Source organism: Bubalus kerabau, chromosome 20, assembly GCF_029407905.1.
Source record: "Bubalus kerabau isolate K-KA32 ecotype Philippines breed swamp buffalo chromosome 20, PCC_UOA_SB_1v2, whole genome shotgun sequence".
NCBI lineage: Eukaryota > Metazoa > Chordata > Mammalia > Artiodactyla > Bovidae > Bubalus > Bubalus kerabau.
This window is the reverse complement of record NC_073643.1, coordinates 18,684,184-18,711,069: the sequence shown is the minus strand read 5'-3', so window position 1 is coordinate 18,711,069 and position 26,886 is coordinate 18,684,184. Positions and strand designations below refer to the sequence as shown.

Sequence of the window (26,886 nt, the reverse complement as noted above, 5' to 3'; positions counted from 1 at the left end):
TCTGCCTAGGGCAGGCAGGGGCCAGACCTTGGGATTCTCGGATGGTCCTCGCAAGCCCTGGCCCTGCAGCTCAGGAGTAGCCCAAGGACTTCAAAGGCCTCTAGGGCTTGGCACAGCTTTCTCTATAGCCACTCCCTTAAGCCAGAAATAAGATCTCTTAGAAAAATTAAAGACATAGTTCTCTTCGTGTTTCCGTAGGCTCTTGCTATTGAAGCCAAAGAGCCTAGGAGCTGGAGGAAGCTGACATCTCTGCCCCTGCATAATAGCACCCTCACTTACCTGGCATTAGCCACTGAAATGGGCAGCTTCAGCCCTGGATCCTGTAATTAATGCCTTAGGTAGTTCTCTGTGTCCCTAGCCATTCCTCAGGTTCTGGGTGGTTCCCAGAGGAGGGCTAGGTTCTCCATGATCCCATGGCCTCTGAGATTGCAGGGTGGGCATGGGCTCAGGGTTGATAACTGGGGAGATCACATAGTATGTGGGTTCAGTGCTTTGGCTTGGGTGTCTGAGAGAAATCGAATCCAAATCCCAGCTGTTAGGTTTACAAGTTCTGTCTTGGGGTTGAACCCTTGACTACTATGAGCCTACTAGCTCCTGTCTTGAGAGGGAATGACACTGTAGTAGCTCTGCCCACCTTGTGTCCTCAAGCGGATCACATATCCTCTCTGGGCTCCAGGTATCTTGTTTCTAAAAGAGGTTGTGATCTTTCCCCTTTCTGCATCCCAAAATAGGGGCAGTGAGAATGCACACATATGGACCTTCAGATAGTCCCTGTGAATATGAACTACTAATCTGAATTTCTCCTGGTTATATGCTCTAAGGGAAAGCTAAAGAGGCACACATGGTCTCCAGCCTTTGTGAAAACTAATTAGGAAGTAAAGAAGATCTAGGGCCACGAATCTCCCCCACATGCCAAGAGAGACTTGGGAGTTGTTCATGGTATTGCAGGAGTCCAGGATCAGCCTCATTTCTTTGTGCTGCCGCTACAGTTACTTGACTTTTCTTTGCCCTAGAACCTGCTGCTACTTCTGCTATTGCTGGTATTTCTCTCTCTGTCACACATGCACACATACACACCCCCCCACTCCCACCAGTCTGCTTTTCCTGGGTCTGCTGTCTCCATACTTAAGCCCTGGACTGTCATTTATCCTCACACTTCCATGGGCTCCACAGGCCCCAGGTACAGGTCATTTGGGCTTGGGAATTGGGGATATTGCTGCGGCTTCTGACAGATTCACAGGAGGAATTACCCAGGCATTGGTCTCTTAGGGGAAATTTTGGAGGGAGTTGGTGTTCAGGGCTGGTCTTGGTGCTTAGGTGGATAGGAACGTGAGGGCTCATCTCATGTAGGTCTGTGACTTTTTCCCTAATTCCATCTCTCCTGCCCCTAGACTTTATAACTTTGAGTCCAGAGGTTGTGTGTGGTTGGTACCTCAGCCCTTTTCTATGAATGACCCTTCAGGTTATCAGATAACCTCATGTGAAATTCACACTTTTTGTTACCCTTCTTGACTTGTGATAAGTGCCTGTAGAGGCCAAGAAAGGAAAAGCAGATAGAATCAGAACGGAAATCCTGCTGGAAAAGCCAGCCCCTTCCTAGACGTTTCCCTGGGGACTGCAGCGACTAAAGGTGAGGGCTCTGGCCTCTCCAGGTAGGAACAGCAGCCTGAGGGAGAGTTGAAGATGGGAACAGGACTGAACATTTCAGGGGTGGTTCAGGGGCCTGAACCACAAGGCCGCATGGCCAGGGGCAGATGCTGGCCTTGTACTGGCGAATGCAGAAGGACAGGCAGTGGGGCGTAAGGATGAGGATGATGGATCCTGCCCCTGGATAATGCATTAATTCTCTCTTTCCCTCCCTCCCCACAGACTTACAGCCCTGAGTGAACGGGAGACCCGGCTACAGGAGGTGCGCTCAGCCTTCTTGGCTGCGTATAGCAGCACAGTGGGGCTCCGCGCAGCAGCCCCCAGTCCCTCTGGTGCCATCGGTGGCCTGCTGGAGCAGTTTGTCCGTGGCGTTGGACTCCGGGGCACCAGCAGCAGCACCTTATGAAGCAGCCAGCTCACAACAGCTTCCTGATCCTCTCTCACCTGAGCGGAATCAAAGCCATGCCCAGCTAAGGGGTGCTTCAAGGTCGGGGGGAACTTCCCTTCACCATCACGCACATGGCAGCCCCGAAGCTGAGCAGGACCGAGGACGGGGTTCTCCCACCCCCAGCTTCCTGACTGGTGTCTGCCGACCCACTTGTCACTGCCTCCCACCCACCTTAGTCTTTGCCAGGATTCCTGTCAACTCTCAGAACTGTGTAGCGTTTCCCTGGGGCCTTGGGGGAGGCTGAGATTTCACAAAAGACCTCCACTTTCCATTCTTGTCTCCTGGGGAGGAGGGGTCGGGTCACCTGCACTGAAAATGAGGCAGTTTAACACAGATCACAAAATGAAATCAAAGTCTTTTTGAACAGCTATTTTCTTGCATCATCATTTGGTTGCTGTCTTTGTGGAGTTAATTAGAAGGTTCTCACTTTCCTTCCTTTTGCTAGAAGAAGGGGTTTTTATAGGGGGGATGGAGGTACATAGGAAGCAAGAAGAGATTGGAGACTTGGATGTGCCTCTTAATTCATGAGCCATGAGAGTCTCCAGTGAGATAGCAACACATAGCAACAGGCTCTTAAGGTGGGAACAGTGGTCCTCAGGCCTGAATGGGCCCCAGTCACTTGGGGAGCCTGTTTATCCATGCAGATTTCCAGGGCTGCCTGAAAGTTGGACTTGAAGTTGCTGAGATCTTCATTAAGCTGGGAAAAGGGGTGGGGGAATTTTTTTTTTTTTTTGGCCATGCCCTGGGTTCTTAGTTCCCTGGCTGGAAATTGAACTTGCACCCTCGGCAGTGAAAGCATGGGGATTCCTAACTATTGGACCACAAGGGAATTCCCAAGTAATCTTTATTATTAAAAAGTTCAGCAAACAATCTGCTTTTGGTACAGGTGACCTGCAGGCCCTGCATTCGGTGAGGGATTGGCTTCCAGGGCCTCGAAGGCAGTAGGTGATATGGGGAGGGTGAACCTGGCCGACCACCACCCTCATTTACTGTGTGATCTGCGGTGAGCTGCATCCTCACAGAGTATGTCTTCGTCTCTAACACCATGAAGTCATGTGGGTTCAAAGACATGGACCAAAGGTTTTGCACAGTGCACCATTTACTGACCTCTGACTCAACACAGAAGAGATTATTAGTGTAAATGCCCAGAAGAGGGAAATAATACCAATGAACATTTTTTGAGTGTTTACTGTGTATAATCCCCTATGTTAAATCCTGTTTGTAGGTTATCTTGATGAAATTTTACAACACCCCAAGTATGTGCTATTAAGGCCATTCTTACCAGTGAACTGACTCTGCCAGTGACTCGGCCAATGTTGAGTAACTTGCCCAAGGTCACACGGCTAATGAGAACAAATGTGTAACTATTCCTATTCAGAGACTGAGGAAAGGCGGGAGTGGCAAGGGGAAGAAGCAGATTGTTGAGGGAGCAGCTCAGGAAAAGCAATCTACCCCAGTGCCCACTAGGTATCCGGGGCCGGTCAGCATCCTGGACAGCTCTTGTGGGGGCAGGCCTGGCTCTCTCCTCGGGGAGATGCACTGGGAGGACTCTCCCACCTAGTGAGTTGGAGTTCGGATCTGTGTAAGGTTCCTGGCCTATTGGAGGCTGCTCCAATGGAGTGGGGGCCCCCCGCGGGCCGGGCGGGGTTGCATTGCCATCTGGAGCCGCTGTGCGGCCGGCCACAGTGAAGGCGCGAGCAGCCAGAGCGCAAGCAGGGCTGGAGGGAGCGCAGCCTCCGCCACCACCGCCGCGGCGGCACATGGGCCGGGCCCCGCCGCCGCCGCCGCCCCTAGCAGCCCCCGTCTCGCAGCCTCCCGCAGCTCCGGCCACCCGACCAGCCATGTCTTTCAGCGGAGCCTCCGAGCGCAGCGTCCCAGCCACCAAGATTGAAATTACCGTGTCCTGCCGGTGAGCGGGCCGTGCCGGGAAGGGCTTAGGCATTGCCCCAGCACCACCCAGCTCAGGGGCTCAGCGCGAGCAGGGGGTAGACCCCAGGAGAAGAAGGATCGGGGCCGGGGAAAATCGCGGGTGCAGACTCAGGGGAGTTGCTAGCGGACGCGGGGAGGGGGTTTCCTTGAATAGCCCCAACCACAAAAGAGGGCTCAGCCTAAGGCTTGAAGGGATGGGTTGCGGGGATCCAGTAGGATCTGCGCCCCAGGAGGGTAAAGTTCTGGGGGCTAACCCTCTTTCCTGGGCCCTTGGAGGCAGTCTGGACGCGTCCAGTCCGCAGAGAAACAGCTCTAGGGCTGAGATTTCCGGTGTTGTCCAGGGTGCTGATAACGCGGGCCCCCGGCAGGGTGTAGTTACGGGGGAAGGAGGTGTGATTTGAACCCCGTGCCTCCCTAGGTGCCCACCTCTGGGTAGGGTACCAGTAGTGGGCTCCAGAATGATCCACTCGCTGTCCGTCTGTTTGTCTCTTTCTCTAGAAACCTGCTGGACCTCGACACCTTCTCCAAGTCCGACCCCAGTAGGCGGCACCAGGGTGGGGAGGGAGGGAACCTGGGGTCCGAGAGCACCTGAGGGCCGGGGGGGCGGGGGGCGGGCCGACCTGACGTCCTTTCTTCCCCGCCCCCGCTCCCGCCTGCAGTGGTGGTGCTTTACACGCAGAGCCGGGCCAGCCAGGAGTGGCGGGAGGTAAGTCCTGGAACCCTCACCCAGTCCACCGCCGCGCCTGGGAAGCACCTGCCCCCTTTAGCAGGCCCCATGCTGATTGTCCACTCCCCATTCAGTTCGGACGGACCGAGGTGATCGACAACACACTGAACCCAGACTTCGTGCGCAAATTCGTCCTGGACTACTTCTTTGAGGAAAAGCAAAACCTGCGCTTCGATGTGTGAGCCCCGCCCAGAAACCTGGCTTGGACCTCCCCCAACCTGGATCCGCCCCCCAGCGGGCCCCCGACCTGGCTCCACCCCCGGGCCCAGTTCGGTAGCACTTTGAAGGACTCCTCTCTAGGCTTAGCGCCGCCCCAAGTCTAGGTTGGCCACTCCCCAGGCCTAGTCCTGCTGACAACACTTCTCCTTAATTGGCTCCGCCCCTTTCTAAGTCCCACCTCTGAGGTGACCATGCCCCCAGCTGGCCCCGGACTTGACCTTGCCCAGGTCTGACTCCCTCTGACCCCGACTCCTACCCCAGGGAGGTCCAGGTTGAATTCCGGTACAAGACTGCCCCACCCTCCACCCACAATTTTAACCTGGACTCGAAATCGGACCCCTTTTCCAGGCTCTCTCCCACCATCCCCTCCCCATGTTGGTCCCACTCTCTTCCCAGGTACAACGTCGACTCCAAAACCAACATCTCCAAACCGGTGAGCGACCATTCCCTCACGGGCAGGCTGGGCACACAGGCGGCGCTCACTGTGTGTTAAACGACCCTCCTTAGAACCCTCCTACCCCTCAAACCCGACTCGACCTTCTTCTGCCCCGAACCTGCCCTCCCTGCCCTCCTCTCCTGTTCCTGCCTCGGTTTCCCGCCTGTGCCTCTTACTCACTGCTACTCTTCCTTCTCGACTGCTGCTGGGACCCTCAGAAGGTGAGGCTGAATGGGGCTGGGCGGGGTCAGTGTGTGTGGTGTGTGAAAGGTGAGGGGTGGGATGGTATCTTGGCAGGGTAGAGGCAGCGGGCTCCAGATGTCAGGACCAAGAGCGGCGGCCTGTCTGGGGACCCCGTCCCTCCTCTAAAGCCCTGGCTGGGTGGTTCCACTGCCTCCAGTCGCAGCGGTCAGTGCAGCAGCAGCAGCAGGGCTGGGCTGGGACTCTGCACCACCAGTCGCTCCTGTCCTCGCGGACTCTGTATCCCTGTGCAGGATTTCCTGGGCCAAGCGTTCCTGGCCCTGGGAGAGGTGATCGGAGGCCAGGGCAGCCGAGTTGAGCGACCCCTCACGTGAGCTGAACCCGAAGGGGAATGGGGAAGGGGCGGGCTTCCGAATTCTCCTAAAGATGCAGCTGACTCTGTATCGTTGGAGGCTGGGATTCCCCTGGTCAGGTGCCTTCAATGGCTCCCATCACCTCCTGGGAAAATTCAATTTTCAGGGCTTTGCTCAAGTCACTCTCAGCCCTGACATATCTCCTCTCTCTCTCACTCTCTCTCCTCACTCTTTTTCTGAATCTGATTCAGACTTTAAGGTCCATTTCCAAGTCTTCCTCACTAAATTAAGTTCTCTGGAATTTACATTACATTCACTCACTAAATATTTATTAGCACATTTTGTATGCTATACCCTGGGCTGGGTACCAAGGATTTATCCATTCCACAAACACTACTGGGCATATACTCTATGTGAGCCACTGTTCAAATGGCTTGGATTGCAGTGGTGAACGAAACAAAGGCTCCTGCCCTCAGGGAGCTTATGTAACAGAAGAGGGAGAGAAATAGTACAAAACTGAAATAATAAATAAGTAAATTACATAATGTGCTAGAAGACATGAAGTGCTGTGGAATGAAAGTAGAACAGAATTAGAGTGACCGGAAATGCAGGGTGATGGGTGTTGCAGTTTTCTGCAGAAGGGTTGAGGAGGCCTCATGGAGAGATAACTTCGGAGCAATAATCTGAAGAAAATAAGGGAGTGAGCTGTGCTGATATCTGGAGGAGGAATGTTCCAGGAGAGGAAACTGTGCAGAAGTCTGATGTGTTCAAAGAGCAGCACAGAGGCCAATGTGGGTGGAACTGGGTGAGCAGGGGGGAGAAAGGAGGAGGTGAGCTTGGTGGATTCACGTTTAGGGCCTGGGAACCACTGTGAGGACTTTAGTTTTTACTCTGAGTTGGGACTCAGTGGAGGGTTCTGAGCAGACAAATGCTCTAACTTGCTTTCAAAGGATGCTGCTGGGTTGAGACTACATCTTGGGTGGGCAAAAGTAGAAGTAATCCATGGTGCCACGAGTGAAGGAGGGGAGAATTAGTTAGATTCTGGATATAAATTGAAGATGGAGAAGCAGACTCCTGACAGACTGAATATGGACGTGAGAGAATAAGAGGAGTCAAGGATGACACCAAGGCCTTTGGCCTGAACAAGTGGAAAGATGGAGTTGCCATAGAGATGATTTTCTTTTTTAGGTGAGGGAGGAGTAAGTTGTGGGAGGAAGTCAATGAGGAGTTCAGTATGACGTATTGAATTTCATAAATTTTTATTAGACAAGTAGATGTGTCAAATAGGCAATAAGAAACATAAATCTTATATGCTCTTTCAGGACATGAGATTAGATGAGATCACTAAGGGAGTGAGGAGAGAGAGAGAAGACCAAAGACCAAAACTCCATGAGTTGGAGCTAGGAAGGGAGACTGAGAAGGAGCATTAATGAAATGGGGGGATAACCGAGAGTAGGTGGTGCTGTCCTGGAAGCAAAAGACAGGCATCAATGACAAGAGAGTGGCTGACCATGTCAAATGCTGCTGCAGTCAAGAAAGGCGAGGACTGGGAACTGGACAGTGGGTTTAGCAGGATGTCAGTCGCTGGCGACTCTGCTTGTCAGAGTTTTGAAGAACAGGTTTGGATAACAGCCTGGTTAGGGAGGTTTAGAAGAGAATGGAAGAGAGAAATGGGAATTAGGGATCTTTCAAGGAATTTTCCTGCAAAGAGGAGAAGAGAAAAGGAGGGGTGGCTGGAGAGGGAAGTGAGATCAAGAAGAGGTTTGTAATATTTTAACCTGAAAAAAATTATATCACATTTGTATGCTAATGGGAATGATCTAGTAGAATCTGAAAATCTGACATAATACAAAGAGGGAAAGAACTTCTCTGGTGGTCCAGTGGTTAAGACTCTATGTTTCCAGTGCAGAGGGTGTGGGTTCAATCCCTGATCGGGGAACTAAGATCCCACATGCCTCATGGCATGATCAAAAAAAGGGGGGCCAGTTGCTGGAGTGATGTCTCTGTACAGGCAAGAGGGAGGGTGTGGAATGTAGCACACAGGGGAGGGATAAATAGGCACATGTAGTCATTTATAGCAACGGTAGGAAGGCCTCGTGTGGGAGAAGATACTGGAGGCAGGGTAGGTGTGTGGCGGGTCTGTGGACAGTGTCTTCTGGTTGCTTCAGCTTTGTCAGTGAAGTCGGAAACAAGGTCATTGGCTGAGAGTGAGGACGGAGGAGGAGGCTTTTTGGGCTGAGGAGAGAGGAGGAGGAGTGCAAGTGCCATCTCACAGCACTGGGGAGTGAAGGGCTCACTTAACCCCTTCTTAAGGACCTTCTTGAGGTTTGTGGTCACACATCTAAAATGAAACCAGTTAGCACAAGTGTGAGTTTTCCTCTGGCCATATCCAGTTGCACAGGTGTGGTATGGGTTAGGCAGAGAATAGGATTTAACTCAGGCTGTGGTTCTGCCAAATAAGTAGACAGAAGTGAGAGAAGGGCTAGGGGAAAGGAGTAGGATGGAAGGGAATGATTATTATAGTCCAGAGTGACTGGAATTCACACTGGGTGAGGAGATGAGGGAGAAAATTAAGGAGAGAAAGAACAGTGAGAAGGCAGTAGCATCAGTGATTCACTTCTGGGTGTGCAGGTGGAGAGTCCCTGCACTCATTACACACTATCTTTTTAAAGCACAGGGAGTCAGAGATCAAAAAGCCAACGAAATGGTTCAAGTTCTCATATTAAAGATGACAAAAATCACATGGCAAGTTGGAATCAAAACTTGAACTGAGAATACTCCCAACTTAGCTTCCTCTCTGTCACACTTTGGCTCTTCCAGAGTTTAGGGTTGGCAGGCCCACATCCACAAGGCCTCTGACTGCTTGGAGACCCAAAGCAAGTTGGGGATGGATGTCCAGGCATATGCAAGTGTCTCTTCTTGGATCAGAAGAGGATAAGGCTGCCCTGGTCTTTTAGGTCTCACTCTTCACAATCTTCTGAAACCACAGCATCTTTGACCTAACAAACCAGTCCTTCTGCCCCAGATCTGGGTAGAAATTGCTGTCCCTCATTCAGGACTGTTGCATCACATCACACTGTACTTGCCTATGGCCTTGACATCCCAGCTGCCCCTGGAAACTCCCTGAAGGCAGGGTCTAGCAGAGCTGGAAGGTGCCAACTGGCCAAATTGTACCTAGAACAATGCCTGGCATATAGCAAAGTCTGCTTTGAGAAACGGAACCACCTTCATATCTACCAAGCTTACCAACTGCTTTTTATTCCATGCATTCATTCTCATCTTTTCACAACCCTAAGAGATAGACAAGATTCCCATTACATAAAGAGAAAACCAAGGGCCCAAGGAAAGGGAAAACAACTTGCTCAGAACTCTAAATCCTGTCTTTCCCATGTTACCATTATGAGATGTCCACACAGGCTAAATTAACCCCTTCCTTCCAGACCAGAGACCCTCCCCAGTCCAAGTCAGGTCCTACCCCACCAGAGATGGAAACACTCGGGACAGTCAGTAAATGACAAATTGAATCCCCTGGCCTACCCAATCCCAGATTGGCCACCCCAATCATTGTTTCCTACTCTCCCCCCTCACAAAGAGGCTTTTTCTGCTTCCAGGGGTGTACCAGGCAAGAAGTGTGGGACCATATTGCTGACTGCAGAGGAGCTTAGCAATTGTCGGGTAATTAAGGGCCACATGCTAGACCCAGGAGGCTCTCTTCTCTCCCCAAACTCCCTTTAGTGGGCTGAGTCTGGGGGCAATTTGAGTGTCAATAGTCCAACGTCATCCACAGGATATTGCCACCATGCAGCTGTGTGCAAACAAGCTGGACAAGAAGGACTTCTTTGGAAAATCAGACCCCTTCCTCGTGTTCTACAGGAGCAATGAGGATGGCACGTGAGTCACTGCTCCCACTATTGCTGTGGGCCCATAAGGGCTCTTAGGCTGGGACATCTTAGACTCCATCAGGACCTGAGCCCAGAATTCACTTAAGGCAGCACCCAATATGTGCTTAAACCAAGCATATGAGGCCCTGTCTCTGGGCTCAGTCCTACCCCAAAGGCAGGATCCAGTCCTCTTGTCCTCTCCAGGTTCACCATCTGCCACAAGACAGAGGTTGTGAAAAACACACTGAATCCTGTATGGCAGCCCTTCAGCATCCCTGTGCGGGCCTTGTGCAATGGAGACTATGACAGGTCTGCATCAGTATAAGCCAAGGAGTAAGGGGACAAGGGTGTGAGAGTGGGGTTCTTGGGGTGAAGAATGAAGGTTGAAGTGCCATAATAGCATTGGAGGATCCTGCTCAGTGAGACAGTTTTGAACATGGATATGGGTGCATGGAAAGGCATATGAATAGCCACATGGATGAATAGGTAGATGGACGGATGGATGGGTGGATGGATGAATGGATGAAAGGGCAAGTGAATAAGTGAATGAGCAGGTACATGGATAGATAATCAGATGAATGGATAAACTGGTGAATGAATAGATGGGTATGTGGATGGGTGTACAAGAGGACTGGTGGGTGGGATGGATGAATGGATAGCAGATGAGTGAGTGAGTGGACTGCTGGGTGGATTAGTGGATGGGTAGATGATGGGCAGATTAATGGATGGATGGCTAAATGCTTGAGAGGCAGGATGGGTATATGAGAGATTGGTGGTTGGTTGGAGAGGCAGAGGGGTGACTGAAAAAGCAGGAGGATAAACAGGTGGAATGACAGTACATTAATAGACAGACAGATGAATGGGTGGTAGAGGGAATGGATGGGTGAGTGTATCGTAGATGGACAGGCTGACCATATGAATTCACAAGTGGGCAGCATGAAGGTAGGTGAGTGGGCCCATAAGTAGATGGTTATGTAGACGCATGGATGATTAGATGGACAAATACCAGATGGCTGAGTGTTTGGTTGGATAGATGCGTGGAGATACAGATGAACGCTTGAATGTATCGGTGAGTCATTGAAGGGCTGGATGTATAGTTATATGGGTGATAGAGTTTAATAAGTAATTGATTGGTAAATTTATATGGGTAAAAGGGTGACTAGATGGATGGTTGAATGAGCTGCCACATAGATCAGTGGCCATATGAGATGACTTAGGCATAGCTGTTAAGAACATGGTCTTTGGAACCACGATGTCAGAGTTTAAATCTCAGCTCAGCAATTTATTTGCTATGGTCCTTAGTCAAGTTACTGGTTTTGGGGCCTCAGTTTCCTTATTCAAAAGTAATAATAGTATTAATACTTGCTTTATAGAGTGCTTGTTAAATTAGTCAGTGAAAGTGCTGAGAACAATGCCTGGAATACGTGTGTGTACTTAGTTGTGTCCGACTGTGCGACCCTCTGGTCTATAGCCAACCAGGCTCCTCTGTCCATGGGATTTTTCAGACAAGAATACTGGAGTGGGTTGCTGTGTCCTACTCTAAGGGGTCCTCCTGACCCAGGGGTCAAATCCACATCTCCTGCATTACATGTGGTCTTTACCTTTTGAGCCATCAGGGAAGCAATGCAATTCCCTGGTGGTACAGTGGTTAGGACTCTGCATTTTCACTGCTGAGGGCCTGGGTTCAGTTCCTGGTCAGGGAAAAAAGATCCCACAAGCCATGCAGTGTGGCCAAAATATTTTTTAAAAATCAGTAGTAAAGAATAGTAATAGTACAAATAGCAGCAGCAGTAGTAATATTGATAGTGTCAGTAGGTAGTTGGGTACATTCATGGACTGATGAATGGATAAGACAGATGCGAGGAAGGCTGAGAGGAGGACAAATGGATGGATGGAAGGATGATCTGTATATAGTCAAGATCATCTTGACTATCATGGGTGGGGGTGTCTCAGACTTATCCTACAAACCTAGCCTATGTTTATCTCCAACATTTCAGAACGGTGAAGATTGACGTGTACGACTGGGACCGGGATGGAAGGTAGCACTGCCCTCTCCTAGAATTAAACCAAACAGTTCCCTGAAATATGTAGCACACTCACTAGGAACCCCAGACTAGCCTTGGGAGCCAGAGAGGGTGACGACAGATGCCAGGACCTTGAACACAGCTGGTCCCCTTAGTTGTCTCTCTGGCACACTGTCTCTTCCCTTCTTTTCCTCTTAGGTTGGTCTCTCTTCTGACCCAAGGCCCAGTGCCTGGCAGACCAAGTAGAGGCAGGGGATAGTGAGGATAAAAGACTGGTTTCAGGGGTGGCTCCAAGCCAGCAGCAGTCACTTACCTGCCCCTGGCCTCATTGCAGCCACGACTTCATCGGTGAGTTCACCACCAGCTACCGAGAGCTGAGCAAGGCCCAGAACCAGTTCACAGTGTATGAGGTGAGAGCACAGGCCCACCCAGGTTTCCCAGGCTCCACCCCAGGTGTGCTCGTCTGTGCTCCCTTCCTCTGTGTCGCACTGTTACCACTACCTTACTTCACTTAGGTACTTAACCCTCGGAAGAAATGTAAGAAGAAGAAATACGTCAACTCGGGAACTGTGAGTACTCCCGAGAGCTCTGGCCCTCTGTAGATCCTTCTGTCTCTGTCCCCAGAATGGGGACACCCAGCATGACCACGCGGTGAGGGTGTGGGAGAGCTATGGGTGCAGACTACTTGCACACAGTGATGCTGGATACAAGGTGGCACCATTTCAGTTTTGCTTTTGTTTCGTTTTTTTTTTTCTTGTTTTTCCTCTCACCTAAGAAAATTTATTTGATCTTTAATCTTTTGCAGGTTTTTCAGGGGCGGTGAGGGGGGGACCCTAAGTTTTATTTCATGATTTAACACACTTTTGGAAATCCAAGTGTGTTTCTGATGGCTTCCCCCTTTGCCCTTTCAGAAATCGGACAGGGTGGGTCAGGGGCTGGAGTAGAGTGCCTCTTTCCCTTTCTCTAGCCCAGCCACCTTTTCCAAGTAGCAGGGCTGCCTCTTCTGTCCCACAGGTGACACTGCTCTCCTTTTCTGTGGACTCTGAATTCACTTTTGTCGATTACATCAAGGGAGGGTGAGTCACAGCCAAGCTCCGGACTAAAGTCCAGCAATGAGTTTCTCCCAGTTCTCAGCCTCAGTGTTACTCTTCATTAATGGTCAGGATCCGATGAGATCCTGAAAACAAACTTGAGAACACTTGGCAGACTATAAAGTGCAGGGTGCTGTCCACGGTAGTTCTCTCCATAGGACTGCCTTTCAGCTCTAGCTTCCAGCCCCCCTGGGAAGATGACAGACCAGTGGTCTCCCGTAGCCTTACTGGAGCCCAGACAGAAGATATGGCGAGGCAAGAGGGAGAGGCTAAGAGAGAAGGAAAAGACAAGCAGGCTGTAGGGGACATTTTCCTTGGTTTAGTGGATGCATGCAGACCCCAGTAAGGTACTTTTCTTCTTTCAACCTGATTTTAATGTAAAATGGAGATGTTAATTACTACTTCAGGACTATAGTAAGGGTTAAATTAAATTATGCATATTATGTCATGAGGTAGGCATTTAGGAATGAATGGGGCATGTGGGAACACACTCCCCAAAGTGTGTTCCATGGGCCAGCAGCATCTGCCTCACTTGGGATTTTGTTAGAAATGTAGAATCTCAGGCTCCACCCAGACCATCCAGATCATAATTTACTTTTTAACACGATTCCCAGGTGATTCAGATGCATACAAGTGTTTGAGAAATTCTTAGTAAGTATTAGTCCCTCATTTCTCAATCCATCTATTTCCCCAACAGGACACAGCTGAACTTCACAGTAGCCATTGACTTCACAGCTTCCAATGGTGAGGCATGGATGGGGGAACAGGGTGTGGAGGGATTCTAAAGAAGTCATTAGGGATGGGCCTGAATTAAAACCTGGGAATAAGAGTTAACCTATCCAGGAAGCCCAGGCTTGAGGCAAGGCCCAGTCAGGCTAGTGTTGTGGGGGTAATGGTGGGAGAGAGTACAGAAAGGTTTAAGTGGATAAATGGATCAAAGAAAATTGAAAGGATAAATAGCTCTAGATAGCTTGAGAAGTGGATGAGTAAATGAATGGATGGGAGGGAATAGAAGTATACTAACAGATGAATACATAAATGCGTGGATAACTGTGTGGGTAGCTAGATGAATAGAGTAGGCAAATGGGTCTGAGTGAGTACAATAGGCTGAAGAGGTGGATGCATGAACTGGCATGTGGGTGAACAGATGGACAAGTGTTTAAATTGGTGAAATAGATGAGTGGACAGGTGGATGGATCCATGAGTACAGACAGACAGGTGAATGAAGGGGATGGATAGAGAGGGATGAATGAATGAGTAGATGGACAAAAGAATATGGTTATATGGACAGATGGGAAAGAAAGAGAAATGGCAGGTGAGCAAGTAGATAGATGGCAGACTGGCTGGCTGGATGCACAGGTGGGTGGCTAGCTGGATAAGAGGATGGAGAAGCAGATGATAGAGATGAAGAGATAGATGGATTTACGGCCAGTGGAAGGGTGAATAGATGTATGAGCAGGTGGATGAATTGGTGGATAGATATAGGGGTTGGTACATGGATAGTTTGAAAATGAACATTTGGATGACTGAGTAAAATAATAAGGAGTACATGGGTAAAGAGGCTTCTCTGGGGGCTCGGTGGTAAAGAATCTGCCTGCCAATACAGGTGACATGGGTTCGATCCCTGGGTTGGGAAGATCCCCTGGAGAAGAGAATGGCAACCCACTCCAGTATTCTTGCCTGGAGAATTCCATGGACAGAGGAGCCTGGCGGGCTACAGTCCACGGGGTCATGCAAGAGTCAGACACGACTTAGAGACAAAACACCAACAGCATGGGTTAAGAGTGGATGAATGGATAGGCAGCACATAGATGCAACAAAGACAGGCAGGTGAATAGACGGATCATCAGTATGACCATGGGGTGGGGCTCCTGTTTCCCTACAGGGAATCCCCTGCAGCCCACCTCCCTGCACTACATGAGTCCTTATCAGCTCAGCGCCTATGCCATGGCCCTCAAGGCAGTGGGAGAAATCATCCAGGACTATGACAGTGACAAGCTCTTCCCAGCTTATGGCTTTGGCGCCAAGCTCCCTCCAGAGGGACGGATCTCCCACCAGTTCCCCCTGGTACAGTATGGGCCAGATCCTAGACTCCACACTCTGGAATCTGGCCCACCCAAGTTGACAAAATTCTTCTACTTAGGTTTTCTTCTAAGGGTCAAGGACATGCAGAAGAGAAGGATCTAGGGGAGGGTGGCAGAGCAAGGAGGGGAGCTGGGCTGGAGTCTGGAGGGGCATATGAAAGAGAGCAGTGGAGAAACGCAAGAGTGAGCTGGGATCAGTCCAGCAGGGCATCTTCCCTGACAGAACAACAATGATGAGGACCCCAACTGCGCGGGCATTGAGGGTGTGTTGGAGAGCTACTTCCAGAGCCTGCGCACAGTGCAGCTCTACGGGCCCACCTACTTCGCCCCTGTCATCAACCAGGTGGCCAGGTAAGGAAACTGGATGGACCTGGGGGAAATTAAGGGGACCAGAGAGGGGATTGCGGAGAAGGTGATGGCACCCCACTCCAGTACTCTTGCCTGGAAAATCCAGCACGGAGGAGCCTGGTGGGCTGCAGTCCATGGGGTCGCTGAGAGTCGGACACAACTGACCGACTTCACTTTCACTTTTCACTTTCATGCATTGGAGAAGGAAATGGCAACCCACTCCAGTGTTCTTGGCTAGAGAATCCCAGGGACGGGGGAGCCCGGTGGGCTGCCGTCTATGGGGTTGCACAGAGTCAGACACGACTGAAGCGACTTAGCAGTAGCAGCAGACAGGGGATTGACTTCCCAAGGATAGTGAATTTAGGCTTTGGGGAGAGGGTGAAAGTTTCAGTGTTGGCCAAGCTCTGGTATAAAGAGGTTACATCAGGCCTTATTCTAAGGTAGAAAGAGTGTCAGTGAACTGCCTCAACCCCACTTCCTGGGAACAACAAACCAGGCCTCAAGTTTGAGGAAGAGAGAAGGACCTATACAACAGTGGATAAGGCACAAGCTTTGGCATCAAACCTGGGAGTGACCCCGGGTCCACCACTCACTAACCTCATCTGACCTGGAGCAACTTAACTTCTTTCTAAGCCTCCATTTCATCCATGTAAATGGGTATAATAATGGATAATAAGAGCATCTTCTTTTTATAGGGTTATTGGGGATTTAAAACTAGGTAACAATATAATAATACTTAGCGCAGTGTCTGGCCCATAGTCAGTGCTCATGGTAGATTAAAATGAGCTCAAGTTGTAGATTAACGATGGAAGAGTAACTTCTAAAAACAGAAGAGTAACTCCAAATTTTCAGAATAAAAACACAAAGCAAAGAAAATCCAACTTACATATCAAATGATTTTTTTTTATTTTTTAAAGTATATTTCAATACATAAATTTGTATGCATGCTTTAAACAAACTATATGTCAAGAATGAGAGAGTCTAAACAAAAAGTATGACCAGCACCAGCATTTAAGTTTTCTGATTTTTAATGCAAATAAAATGATTGAACTAAAACCGAACGTATGTCAATGAACTTAAGTTGGATAAATTCACCTAATAAAAGAAAAAGTTTCTCTGATTGGATAAAAAATAATAATTCTACTATATGCTAAGGGCTTCCCTGATAGCTCAGTTGGTAAAGAATCCACCTGAGATCTTGGTGCAATTCTTGGGTCAGGAAGATCCCCTGGAGAAGGGATAGGCTACCCACTCCAGTATTCCTGGACTTCCCTTGTGGTTCAGCTGGTAAAGAATCTGCCCGCAATGTGGGAGACCTGGGTTCGATCCCTGGGTTGAGAAGATCCCCTGGAGAAGGGAAAGGCTACGCACTCCAGTATTCTGGCCTGGAGAATCCCATGGACTATAGAGTCCATGGGGTTGCAAAGAGTTGGCCACAACTGAGTGACTTTCACATACATGCTGCTGCTGCTGCTGCTGCTAAGTCGTTTTAGTCGTGTCCGACTCTGTGCAGCCCCATAGACGGCAGCCCACCAGGCTCCCCCATCCCTGGGATTCTCCAGGCAAGAACACTGGAGTGGGTTGCCATTTCCTTCTCCAATGCATGAAAGTGGAAAAGTGAAAGTGAAGTCGCTCAGTCGTGTCCGACTCTTTGTGACCCCATGGACTGCAGCCTACCAGGCTCCTCCGTCCATGGGATTTTCCAGGCAAGAGTACTGGAGTGGAGTGTCATTGCCTTCTCCATTCACATACATACTATATGCTAAATAGAAGAGACCCATGTAAAACGAAATACCTCAGGAAACTTGAAAGTAAAAATATGAAACAAACAAACAAAAAAATAATAAAAGTGGAAGAATTTCAGAGAGATATATATATCCAGAGACTCCATTTTCCTCTAATAAAGATTAGTTTATCTTCTAATTCATTATGAGATAATAGTTTCTTTAATTACAAAAGTAATGTAACATTGCTGTTGAAATTTTAAGGATGGAGAAATTAAATAACAAATGACCCAGAAAATGGCCCATGAGAATGTGAAGATATATATATATATACACATATATATATAATATATATATGGTTAATGATAGTCTTTTCCTTATGTAGCCATAATGGCAGTCAAATTTGATGTAACATTTCACTACTGATCTTTTCACTTAATAATGGAACCTGAGCACATTTTCTTTTGTTATTGTTATTAAACAGACTTAAATATTATCTTGGGCAAATTCGCTGATTCACTCATTCATTTACTGATTCAATGTTCCATAATGCAAAATGTAGCATGAATGTGGGCTGTAGAGCTAGACTAAGTTAATACACACACTCTACTGATTACTAGCTGTGTCACTTTGGGCAAGACTCCTAACCTCTCTGTGTCTGTTTCCTCAACTGTAAATGAGGATAATAGTAGCTACATCATGGGGCTGTTGTGAGGACTAACTTAATATTCATCAAGCACATACAACAGTGCCTGCCACATGGTAAGTGCTATAGGTGCAAGCTATTACTGTTACTATTATTATCATTATTACTATTCAAAGGGCATCTGCCTGTGCTCAGATATCTGCTGGGGCACTGGAGATTCAGATGAATCAGATCTAGTTTCTGCCCTTGAGATCTCCCGCCTTGGCGCGGGAGACAGAAATATAAATAAATCATTACCTTCTACAGGCCAGAGCTTCCCAAACTTTTCCAGCAAGTCGCCTGCTGGCAAAGGCAAACAGGCTTCCCCTAGGGGACACTGGGGGCCCAGTTGAAAGCAGCCAACCTGAAAATGTCTTTGAAATCCCCATATTTTATCTTAACAATTCATGCACATTTTACATGCTTCTGACATTGTGTCCATATTTGCTATAATTTAAGGCGTGGGGAGGTGTGTTTTAAGTATACTTAGAGTCATCTAGCTTTATCCACCAGATCATATAGTGTAATGGGTGCTTCAGGTATCCTATGACCTTGGGTTCCCCTTGGCATACATGTTGGTACACTCATGGGTGTAAGGACCCAGGAAGGGCGGACAACCCATCTTGGTGGGTGGCATCCAAGAGACCGGAGGCAGCCTAGTTGTGGAGGGACCTGACTTCTTGGCTGGGTGCAGGGGGCGAACTGGACTTTATCAGAGGAAGATGTGCAGAACAGGCCTGGTGGCAGGAACTGCATGTGAAGAGCACAGAGGCATGAAGGGGCAAGTTTGGGAGACAGTGAACAGTACACCTAGATCAGAATGTGCAGCGTGCACAGAGGAGTAGCCAAAGGGCAGGTGGGAATGAAGCCTAGAGGCATCAAGAGCTCAGGCTTTAGGCTTAGTCGGTCAAGTGTGGACTGGGGCCCCAGCTTCACCACCCCTTTGGAATGTTATTCCTCATGCCTGTAAACTTCACTTTGGAATAACAAATGTGCCCACCTTATAGAATGGTAGTGAGGATTCAATCAGATCACGTATGTCAAGTGTGCAGCCATGATTTTGATGACCACAGATGCCTCTTCGTTGTCTGCCACCCCAAAGCCAAGTGGGGCACAGACTGGCTTTCCCCAGCCCATGACCCAGCTCCAGGTCTAAATGGCCTTGGGAGTGCCAGGCTTCTGCAGGGAGCCACGGGTGTGCCTCCCAAGTCCCCAAACCCTTCCACACCCCTCAATGTTCCTGCTCACAAATCCCTTTGTGAGGGGGCCCTTACCCATTGCTCTGACCTCCTCTCTCTTCTGTAGACCTACCTGCATCTCCTAGAACACGCTCTCTCTTGGTTTGCGCATGCCATTCCTTCTCTCTGGAACATCTTTCCTTTACCCTCCCGTCCTCCCCCCACCCCACCTCTACCTCCACCTCCTCCTGGCTAACTCCTACTCACTTTTCAGGTCTTAGGTTAGATGTCATGTCCTCAAAGCCCTCGCCTTACTGCATCGTCGTGCTGTAAGCATCCATCTCCTCCCAGGACAACATCTGATTCTCTGCTGCAGGCTCAGCACCAAACTTGGTGCCTGACCCACAGCAGGTGTGCAGTGATTATTTGCAGAATGAGTGAGCGACAGGAAACGGTGGCAGCCCAAGCCTATGAAGAGGCTGCAGCCAGAATTCAGGAAAAGAGCAAAGGCTGCTAGGGAGGATCATGGCCCACTCCCACCCTGGGCCCTGGGCAAAATGAACTGTAGCTGTTTGAATTCTCTACCCTCACTGTGCTTTCCTCTGGGTTTTTTATATCAAGCTTATATATCAGCATTGTCTGATAGAACTCTCTGCAGTGATGGATGCAATGATGGAGATGTTCTGTATCTTGTGATGTCCTGTATGGTAGCTCCCAGACACATACAGATAGTGAGCACCTGGAGTGTCGCAAGGGTGAACAAGGAACTGAGATGATTTTATTTAATTTATATAAATTTCCATAGGACCTGGGGACTGCCTTACTGGATAGTACAGCTCCATCCTTTCCAATCTTCACAGGGTTTGAGACTAGAAGTCAAGAGGCCAAGTCTGCCATGGCCTTTGTGCTGTCTGAGGTCTTGTTTCTCTTATGTATAAAATAAGGGGACTGGACTCAATGGCTTCTGAACTCATTTCAGATCAAAAAATCTTGGGAGTCAAAGTGAGAGAAGGGAAAAGACTCTGGGAGCAGCTGTTAAGACTGGCTGAGGACCCAGAAGCCTAGGCAATGGGATGTGATGAGCAGAAGGGAGAAGGGAGGAGGAGAAATGGGTGAGAGAGGGGAGAAAGAAGGCCTTCAGTCTTTGGTCTTGTTCTTGTATAAACACCAAGATCATTCCAGGGCCAACAAAGTCCTGGGTGATCTGGGCCCCACCCCATTTCAATCATATGGTCCATGCTGCTCCCCTCACTTTCTGGGCCCCAGACAGGGTAGACTTCCTCCAGTTTCATCACAGGGACTTTGTCCATGCTGTTCCTTCTGTCTGGAATGACCTCCCCTCCCCTTCACTTAGCCTCCTCTCCCTCCTCTTCTCCTTCATCCTCCAACATTGTTTCCTTAAAGAAGTCTTCATTGACCTGGGCCATGTCAAGATCCCTTACAGGACGCTCTCATAGCAGTAGCTTTTTCTCTCCCAACTCTCCTCACAAATGCTATTCTATAGCTATTTCTGTGATTCTTGGTTCAGTGTCCACTCTCAAGAGGACTGGGGGGACTGTTTCTTTCTCACGATGCCTAACACAGTAGCTACCACAGTAAATGCTCTGTGAGTGTCACTGGAGGGATGGTAGGAGGGGCAGGCAGCCAGCTCTGGGGAAGGAGCATGAGCTTCCGAAGCCCCAGTGCTTGTCCTCTGCTTACAGGGCCAGCTGGGGAAGTTTTAGGGATAGACATTCCTTTGGACTCTCTGGGCTTTCAGCTGAATTCTGATTTTAGCCTCTCCCCCAGGGCTGCAGCCAAGATCTCTGATGGTTCTCAGTACTACGTTCTGCTCATCATCACTGATGGGGTCATCTCTGACATGACACAGACAAAGGAGGCCATTGTCAGTGTAAGTCTGAGGAGGGTTTGGCAGGAAGAGGTCACTGTTAATAACTGTCCAGGGGTTGAGATTTTGCCCTACGTGCAAGCTAACAAGTCAGGCTGCCAATTTCATGGATGCTCGCAGTGGACACAAGACTTCTGGATCAAAAGCAAAGGTGTGTGGGACTTCCCTGGTAGTCCAGTGGTTAAGACTCAACACTTCCACTGCAGGGGGCATGAGTTCAATCCCTGGTCGAGGAATTGAGATTCCACATGCCACTATCCCAGCAATAGCAACAGCTTAACTATCAGCATTGGCTCTGATTCACTAAGTCCCACTTCCCAGAAGATAATGTGCCAAGGGCCAGATTACCAGTGGGTTGTATTATAGAACACAAACCCTGAGTGTAGAAAACCTGAGCCTTTTATCATGGGCAGTAAGCATGCCTGCCCTTCGTTCCAGCATGAGACATTTTATTATACTAGACAGTAAACAAACCTGCCCTTTGCTGTATAGGAAGACCCTGTATCTTTCAAGGCTGTTACATATGCAGACGTACTTGAAAAGATAGTCCGGCACAAAGAGAAATCAGTGCCTCTGCTTGTAAGATGTGCCAAAATATTATACACAGAGAGAATTGTCCCCCAACAGTCACTTCCCTTGTTATGGCTGCTCATCCCAAGAATTTACCCTCTTTCCCCTCACAGGCCTCATCACTGCCCATGTCTATCATTATTGTCGGTGTGGGACCAGCCATGTTTGAAGGTGAGTAAGATGGGGGGTTTTCCTGAGTGAGACCAAGAACTGGGGAAAACAAAGGAGGATCTGGGAACCCAGACCTGTCTCATAGAGAAGATAGGATGGATGCCTGTGTCAGACCTTGGCCAAGTCAGACCTTCTCTGAACCATTTCCTCATTATAACTGAGGTTGTTGATACAAATACTTCCCTCCTGAGGTTCCTAGGATGATGGAATGCATGGGAGGGAATAATAATAATAACTCCATTACAATGCCTAATATTTGTAGGACTTTGATACAACCATTAGGTGGTCTCTTGATGACTCCAGAGGGGAGCGAAGAGGCAGAGGGCAGCATGGGTTGTTGTGGGAAAGGTCAATCAGCTGAGGGGTGTCTTTTCTGCAGCTATGGAAGAGCTGGACGGTGATGATGTGCGCGTGTCCTCTCGGGGACGCTATGCCGAGCGCGACATCGTTCAGGTAGACCTGATGTCATGAGGTCAAAAGGAAGTCATGGTATCAAAGGCATGGTGGGAAGGAGGGGCTAAGTTAGCAGCCATTCCCTTTTACTGCCTTCCTTTTTTTTTTTTTTTTTTCCCAATTTTTATTTATTTATTGGCTCTGCTGGGTCTTCATTGCTGCATGCGGGGCTTTATCAAATTTATGGGAGTGGAGGCTACTCTCTAGTTGATGTGTGTGAGCTTCTCTTGTTGCAGAGGTTGGGCTCTGTGACCCGAGGTCTCTAGACCGTGGGCTCAGTAGTTGTGACGCAAGGTCTTAGGTGCCTCAAGGCATTGGGATCTTCCTGGACCAGGGATTGAACCTGGGTCCCCTGCATTGGCAGGTGGATTCTTAACCACTGGACCACCAGGGAAGTCCCTTTACTGCCTTCTTAATCATTTACCTTTCTTCCCTTCACTCTTTCAGCCTTCCTATGTTCATTCAACAAATTCTTTTTGAGAAAACAGGCAGGTTGCTGCAGCCATGGTGGATTCATAGTGTAAGAGATCCCCAAGGCACCTGCCCTCTAGTGGAGGCAGCCAATAATAATGGCACAGTTCATTAGATTGTCCTAAGTGCTCCAGAGGGACAGCAAACGCCACAGTGAGAGTCTGTAACTGGGATCTAATTAGGCAGGATTGTCAGGGAAGGCTGCTGCTGCTGCTGCTAAGTCGCTTCAGTCGTGTCCGATTCTGTGCGACCTCATAGACGGCAGCCCACCAGGCTCCCCCGTCCCTGGGATTCTCCAGGCAAGAACACTGGAGCGGGTTGCCATTTCCTTCTCCAATGCATGAAAGTGAAAAGTGAAAGTGAAGTCGCTCAGTCGTGCCCGACTCTTAGTGACCCCATGGACTGCAGCCCACCAGGCTCCTCCGTCCATGGGATTTTCCAGGCGACAGTCCTGGAGTGGGGTGCCATTGCCTTCTCCGTCAGGGAAGGCTACTACGAGGAAATGACATTGGAACTGAAATCTAAAGCAAGGTATAAGCATAACAGGCAGAGAAGCAGCAGGTGAGAAGGCCCTTAGGTTCAAAATAACTGGCCCAATCATGGAGAAGGCAAGAGGCCCGGGTGCAGGATCACAGCAGTGAGTGGAAGAGGAAGGCAAGGCCCTGCCAGTCATGGTGAAGTTTGGGGCTTTGTTCTAAGATAATTAGAAAGCTCTTGAAGGATTTTAGATAGAGAAGTGAGATGGTCAGTCTCGCATTTTGAGACATGCAGAGAGGCTGCTAGAGTGCGGACTGCAGCAGGACGAGGGAGAAGGCAGGGAGATCTGTTAGTGAGGAAGCCTTCGAAGTAGTCCAGGGATTTGGATGGGAATAGGAGCAGTGAGGATGGAGAGGAGAAACAGGTTCAAAAGACAATTTAAGAAAAAATGTATGAGAATTGAATATTTGATTAAATGGTGATAGGGAGTCAGGGGGGCTTCAAGAATGATTCTTAGTTTCCTAGACTGAGCCCCTGGGTGAGTGATAGTCTCACTTGCTGGGAAAGGAAAGGCTGGAGGAGGGGCAGATTTGGCAGAAAAGCCTAGAATTCAGCTGTAAACACATTGGACTTGAGTTATCTAAGACGAACGAAAGGGGATGTGATATGGGCAACCAAGTTGTGACTCTGGGCCTTAAAGAAAAAAAGGTAGGGATGGATGTATAAATGTATGAGTTATCAGGGAACAGGGTTGTTGTTTTTTTTTAATTGAAGTACAGTCGATTTACAATACTGTGTTAATTTCAGGTATGCAGAATAGTGATTCAGTGCTTTTAGTTTATACTCCATTTAAAGTTATTACAAGATAAAAGCTACAATACCCTGTTATACAGTTTATCCTTGTTGCTTATTTATTCTGTCTATATTAAGTAGTTTGTACATCTTAATCCAGGGAACAGTTTGTAAATGTGTTGAAAGTGTATGAAATCACCCAGGAAGAGAATTAAGAAAGAAAAGGCATCAGCTTTAGAGATTAGGCAGACCTAGAGCATTGGGGTTGGTGCAGGGAGGCATCCAGAAAGGTAGAGAAAATCTAGAAGAATGTAATGTGTCAAGAGTGGGAAGTGTTCAGGAAGATTATGGTGAAATGTAATGGAAAGCTCAAGGGGAGTCAGCAAGATGCGTGACAATCATTGCTTGCAGGACTGATTGGGGAACATGGTACTGTTGACTTCGTTAGCAAGAGCAGTTTCAGTAGACTGTATGAAGCCAGGTTAGAGTGGCTTAAGGGTGAATGGAAGGTGGAAAAAAAAGTGGGTGGGGAGAAAGCAAATGCGGAAAGTTCCTCTAGATAAGGTGGGAAAGCGAGTGACGCTTGGAGATGTTAGGGGCCAAAGAGGAAGCCTCCGCCACTCCACCCTCCCCAGTCCTCTCTCTCCTGGCCACCCACATCTGATTGTGCCTGTTACAGTTCGTCCCATTCCGAGACTATGTGGACCGGTCGGGGAACCAGGTGCTGAGCATGGCCCGACTTGCCAAGGATGTGCTGGCGGAGATCCCAGAGCAGCTACTGTCCTATATGCGCACCAGGGACATCCAGCCTCGCCCGCCACCCCCTGCCACCCCCAGCCCAACGCCAGCTCCAGAGCATCCCTAAATAGCCCACCTAACCAATGCCCAGCAGTCTGCCCGCCTGCCCACCCATTGCTTCTGCTCAAAATCAGAGGCACCTTGAACCTTGGACCTCATTGGGAGGGCAGCTTGGAGGATCAGTATTGGCTGGTCGAGCCCTCTGCCCCATCACCCACAGAAGGGCCTGGCACTGTCACCACCTCCCTGCCTTCTTGCCAATAATAAAGCTGATCTTTACTTCACTTCTGTCTCATGGGTCTTAGGGAGGGAGGCTGGGATGCCCAGGGTCTGGGACACATCAAGAGAAAGATGGAGCAAGGACAGCTTCAGCTAGGGATCATCCCCATCCTAACACACATCCATCTAACCCTTCTTCAGATATTCTTCAAATACTTTAAGAAAGAAGTGAATCTTTATGTGCGTACATTTTCCTGAGGAGAGAGGCCCATAGCTTTTATCAGATTCTAAAAAGGATTCTTGACCTCAAAAGGGGTCAGCTTTAAGATCAGTTCAGTTCAGTCGCTCAGTCGTGTCTGACTCTCTGCAACCCCATGAATCGCAGCATGCCAGGCCTCCCTGTCCATTACCAACTCCCGGAGTTCCCCCAGACTCACGTCCATCGAGTCAGTGATGCCATCCAGCCATCTCATCCTCTGTCGTCCCCTTCTCCTCTGGCCCCCAATCCCTCCCAGCATCAGAGTCTTTTCCAATGAGTCAACTTCGCATGAGGTGGCCAAAGTACTGGAGTTTCAGCTTTAGCATCATTCCTTCCAAAGAAATCCCAGGGCTGATCTCCTTCAGAATGGACTGGTTGGATCTCCTTGCAGTCCAAGGGACTCTCAAGAGTCTTCTCCAACACCACAGTTCAAAAGCATCAATTCTTCGGCGCTCAGCCTTCTTCACAGTCCAACTCTCACATCCATACATGACCACAGGAAAAGCCTTGACTAGACATAGCCTTGACTAGACATAGCCTTGACTAGACAAACCTTTGTTGGCAAAGTAACGTCTCTGCTTTTGAATATGCTATCTAGGTTGGTCATAACTTTCCTTCCAAAGAGTAAGCGTCTTTTAATTTCATGGCTGCAGTCACCATCTGCAGTGATTTTGGAGCCCAAAAAAAGAAAGTCTGACACTGTTTCCACTGTTTCCCCATCTATTTCCCATGAAGTGGTGGGACCAGATGCCATGATCTTCGTTTTCTGAATGTTGAGCTTTAAGCCAACTTTTTCACTCTCCACTTTCACTTTCATCAAGAGGCTTTTTAGTTCCTCTTCACTTTCTGCCATAAGGGTGGTGTCATCTGCATATCTGAGGTTATTGATATTTCTCCCAGCAATCTTGATTCCAGCTTGTGTTTCTTCCAGTCCAGCATTTCTCATGATGTACTCTGCATATAAGTTAAATAAACAGGGTGACAATATACAGCCTTGACGAACTCCTTTTCCTATTTGGAACCAGTCTGTTGTTCCATGTCCAGTTCTAACTGTTGCTTCTTGACTTGGATACAGATTCCTCAACAGGCAGGTCAGGTGGTCTGGTATTCCCATCTCTTTCAGAATTTTCCACAGTTTATTGTGATCCACACAGTCAAAGGCTTTGGCATAGTCAATAAAGCAGAAATACATGTTTTTCTGGAACTCTCTTGCTTTTTCCATGATCCAGCAGATGTTGGCAATTTGATCTCTGGTTCCTCTGCCTTTTCTAAAACCAGCTTGAACATCAGGAAGTTCACGGTGCACATATTGCTGAAGCCTGGCTTGGAGAATTTTGAGCATTACTTTACTAGCGTGTGAGATGAGTGCAATTGTGCCGTAGTTTGAGCATCTGCTCTCATTGGTCTAGTTCAAGTTTTTTGAGTGAGGATAATTTAAAAAGCTGATATTTTCTTTGAGTGAAGTGAAGTGAAGTGAAGTGAAGTCGCTCAGTCATGTCCGACTCTTTGCGACCCCATGGGCTGTAGCCTACTATGCTCCTCTGTCCATGGGATTTTCCAGGCAAGAGTACTGGAGTGGGTTGCCATTTCCTTCTTCAGAGGATCTTCCTGACCCAGGGATTGAACCCAGATCTCCCACACTGTAGGCAGATGCTTTACCATTTGAGCCACCAGAGAAGTCCCATTTTTTTTCTTTGAGTATTCACTACATATCAGACATTGATAAGTAATTTATATGCATCATCTTATTTAATCCTCACAGCAATCCTGTGAGATAAGCACTGTGTTATCTTTTGCACATGAAGAATCTGAG

The 26,886-nt window shown here is 48.7% G+C and overlaps 2 protein-coding genes across 9 annotated transcripts in view; both read left to right on the top strand.

The window, feature by feature from the left end:
- Positions 1 to 3,347, top strand: part of MTMR14 (myotubularin related protein 14) — a 45,475-nt gene extending 42,128 nt beyond the window's left edge. For 4 of the 7 annotated variants that reach the window (XM_055558562.1, XM_055558558.1, XM_055558560.1 and 1 more), the window contains one exon: positions 1,870 to 2,465. In XM_055558562.1, coding sequence (XP_055414537.1) covers positions 1,870 to 2,053 — 184 coding nt within the window. In that variant the 3' untranslated portion in view covers positions 2,054 to 2,465. Of the gene's footprint in view, positions 1 to 1,869; positions 2,466 to 2,981 lie in introns of those variants that run through there. The other 3 variants (XM_055558563.1, XM_055558561.1, XR_008706321.1) reach the window with 2 other exon arrangements.
- Positions 3,348 to 3,471: 124 nt separating this feature from the next.
- Positions 3,472 to 24,873, top strand: CPNE9 (copine family member 9). 2 transcript variants are annotated; one of them, XM_055558566.1, is made up of 20 exons: positions 3,472 to 4,004; positions 4,523 to 4,563; positions 4,684 to 4,730; positions 4,826 to 4,929; positions 5,367 to 5,403; positions 5,901 to 5,977; positions 9,572 to 9,635; positions 9,748 to 9,851; positions 10,046 to 10,150; positions 11,839 to 11,880; positions 12,200 to 12,275; positions 12,381 to 12,434; positions 12,880 to 12,941; positions 13,654 to 13,700; positions 14,842 to 15,023; positions 15,264 to 15,391; positions 20,764 to 20,866; positions 21,547 to 21,604; positions 21,984 to 22,057; positions 24,477 to 24,801. In XM_055558566.1, exons 1-20 carry the CDS (start codon positions 3,856 to 3,858, stop codon positions 24,660 to 24,662), a joined length of 1,740 nt encoding a protein of 579 aa, XP_055414541.1. In that variant the 5' UTR covers positions 3,472 to 3,855; the 3' UTR covers positions 24,663 to 24,801. The 2 variants fall into 2 exon arrangements, with proteins under 2 accessions (XP_055414541.1, XP_055414540.1); XM_055558565.1 differs by lacking the exon at positions 21,984 to 22,057 and having other exon boundaries at positions 24,477 to 24,873.
- The last annotated feature ends 2,013 nt before the right edge of the window (positions 24,874 to 26,886 follow it).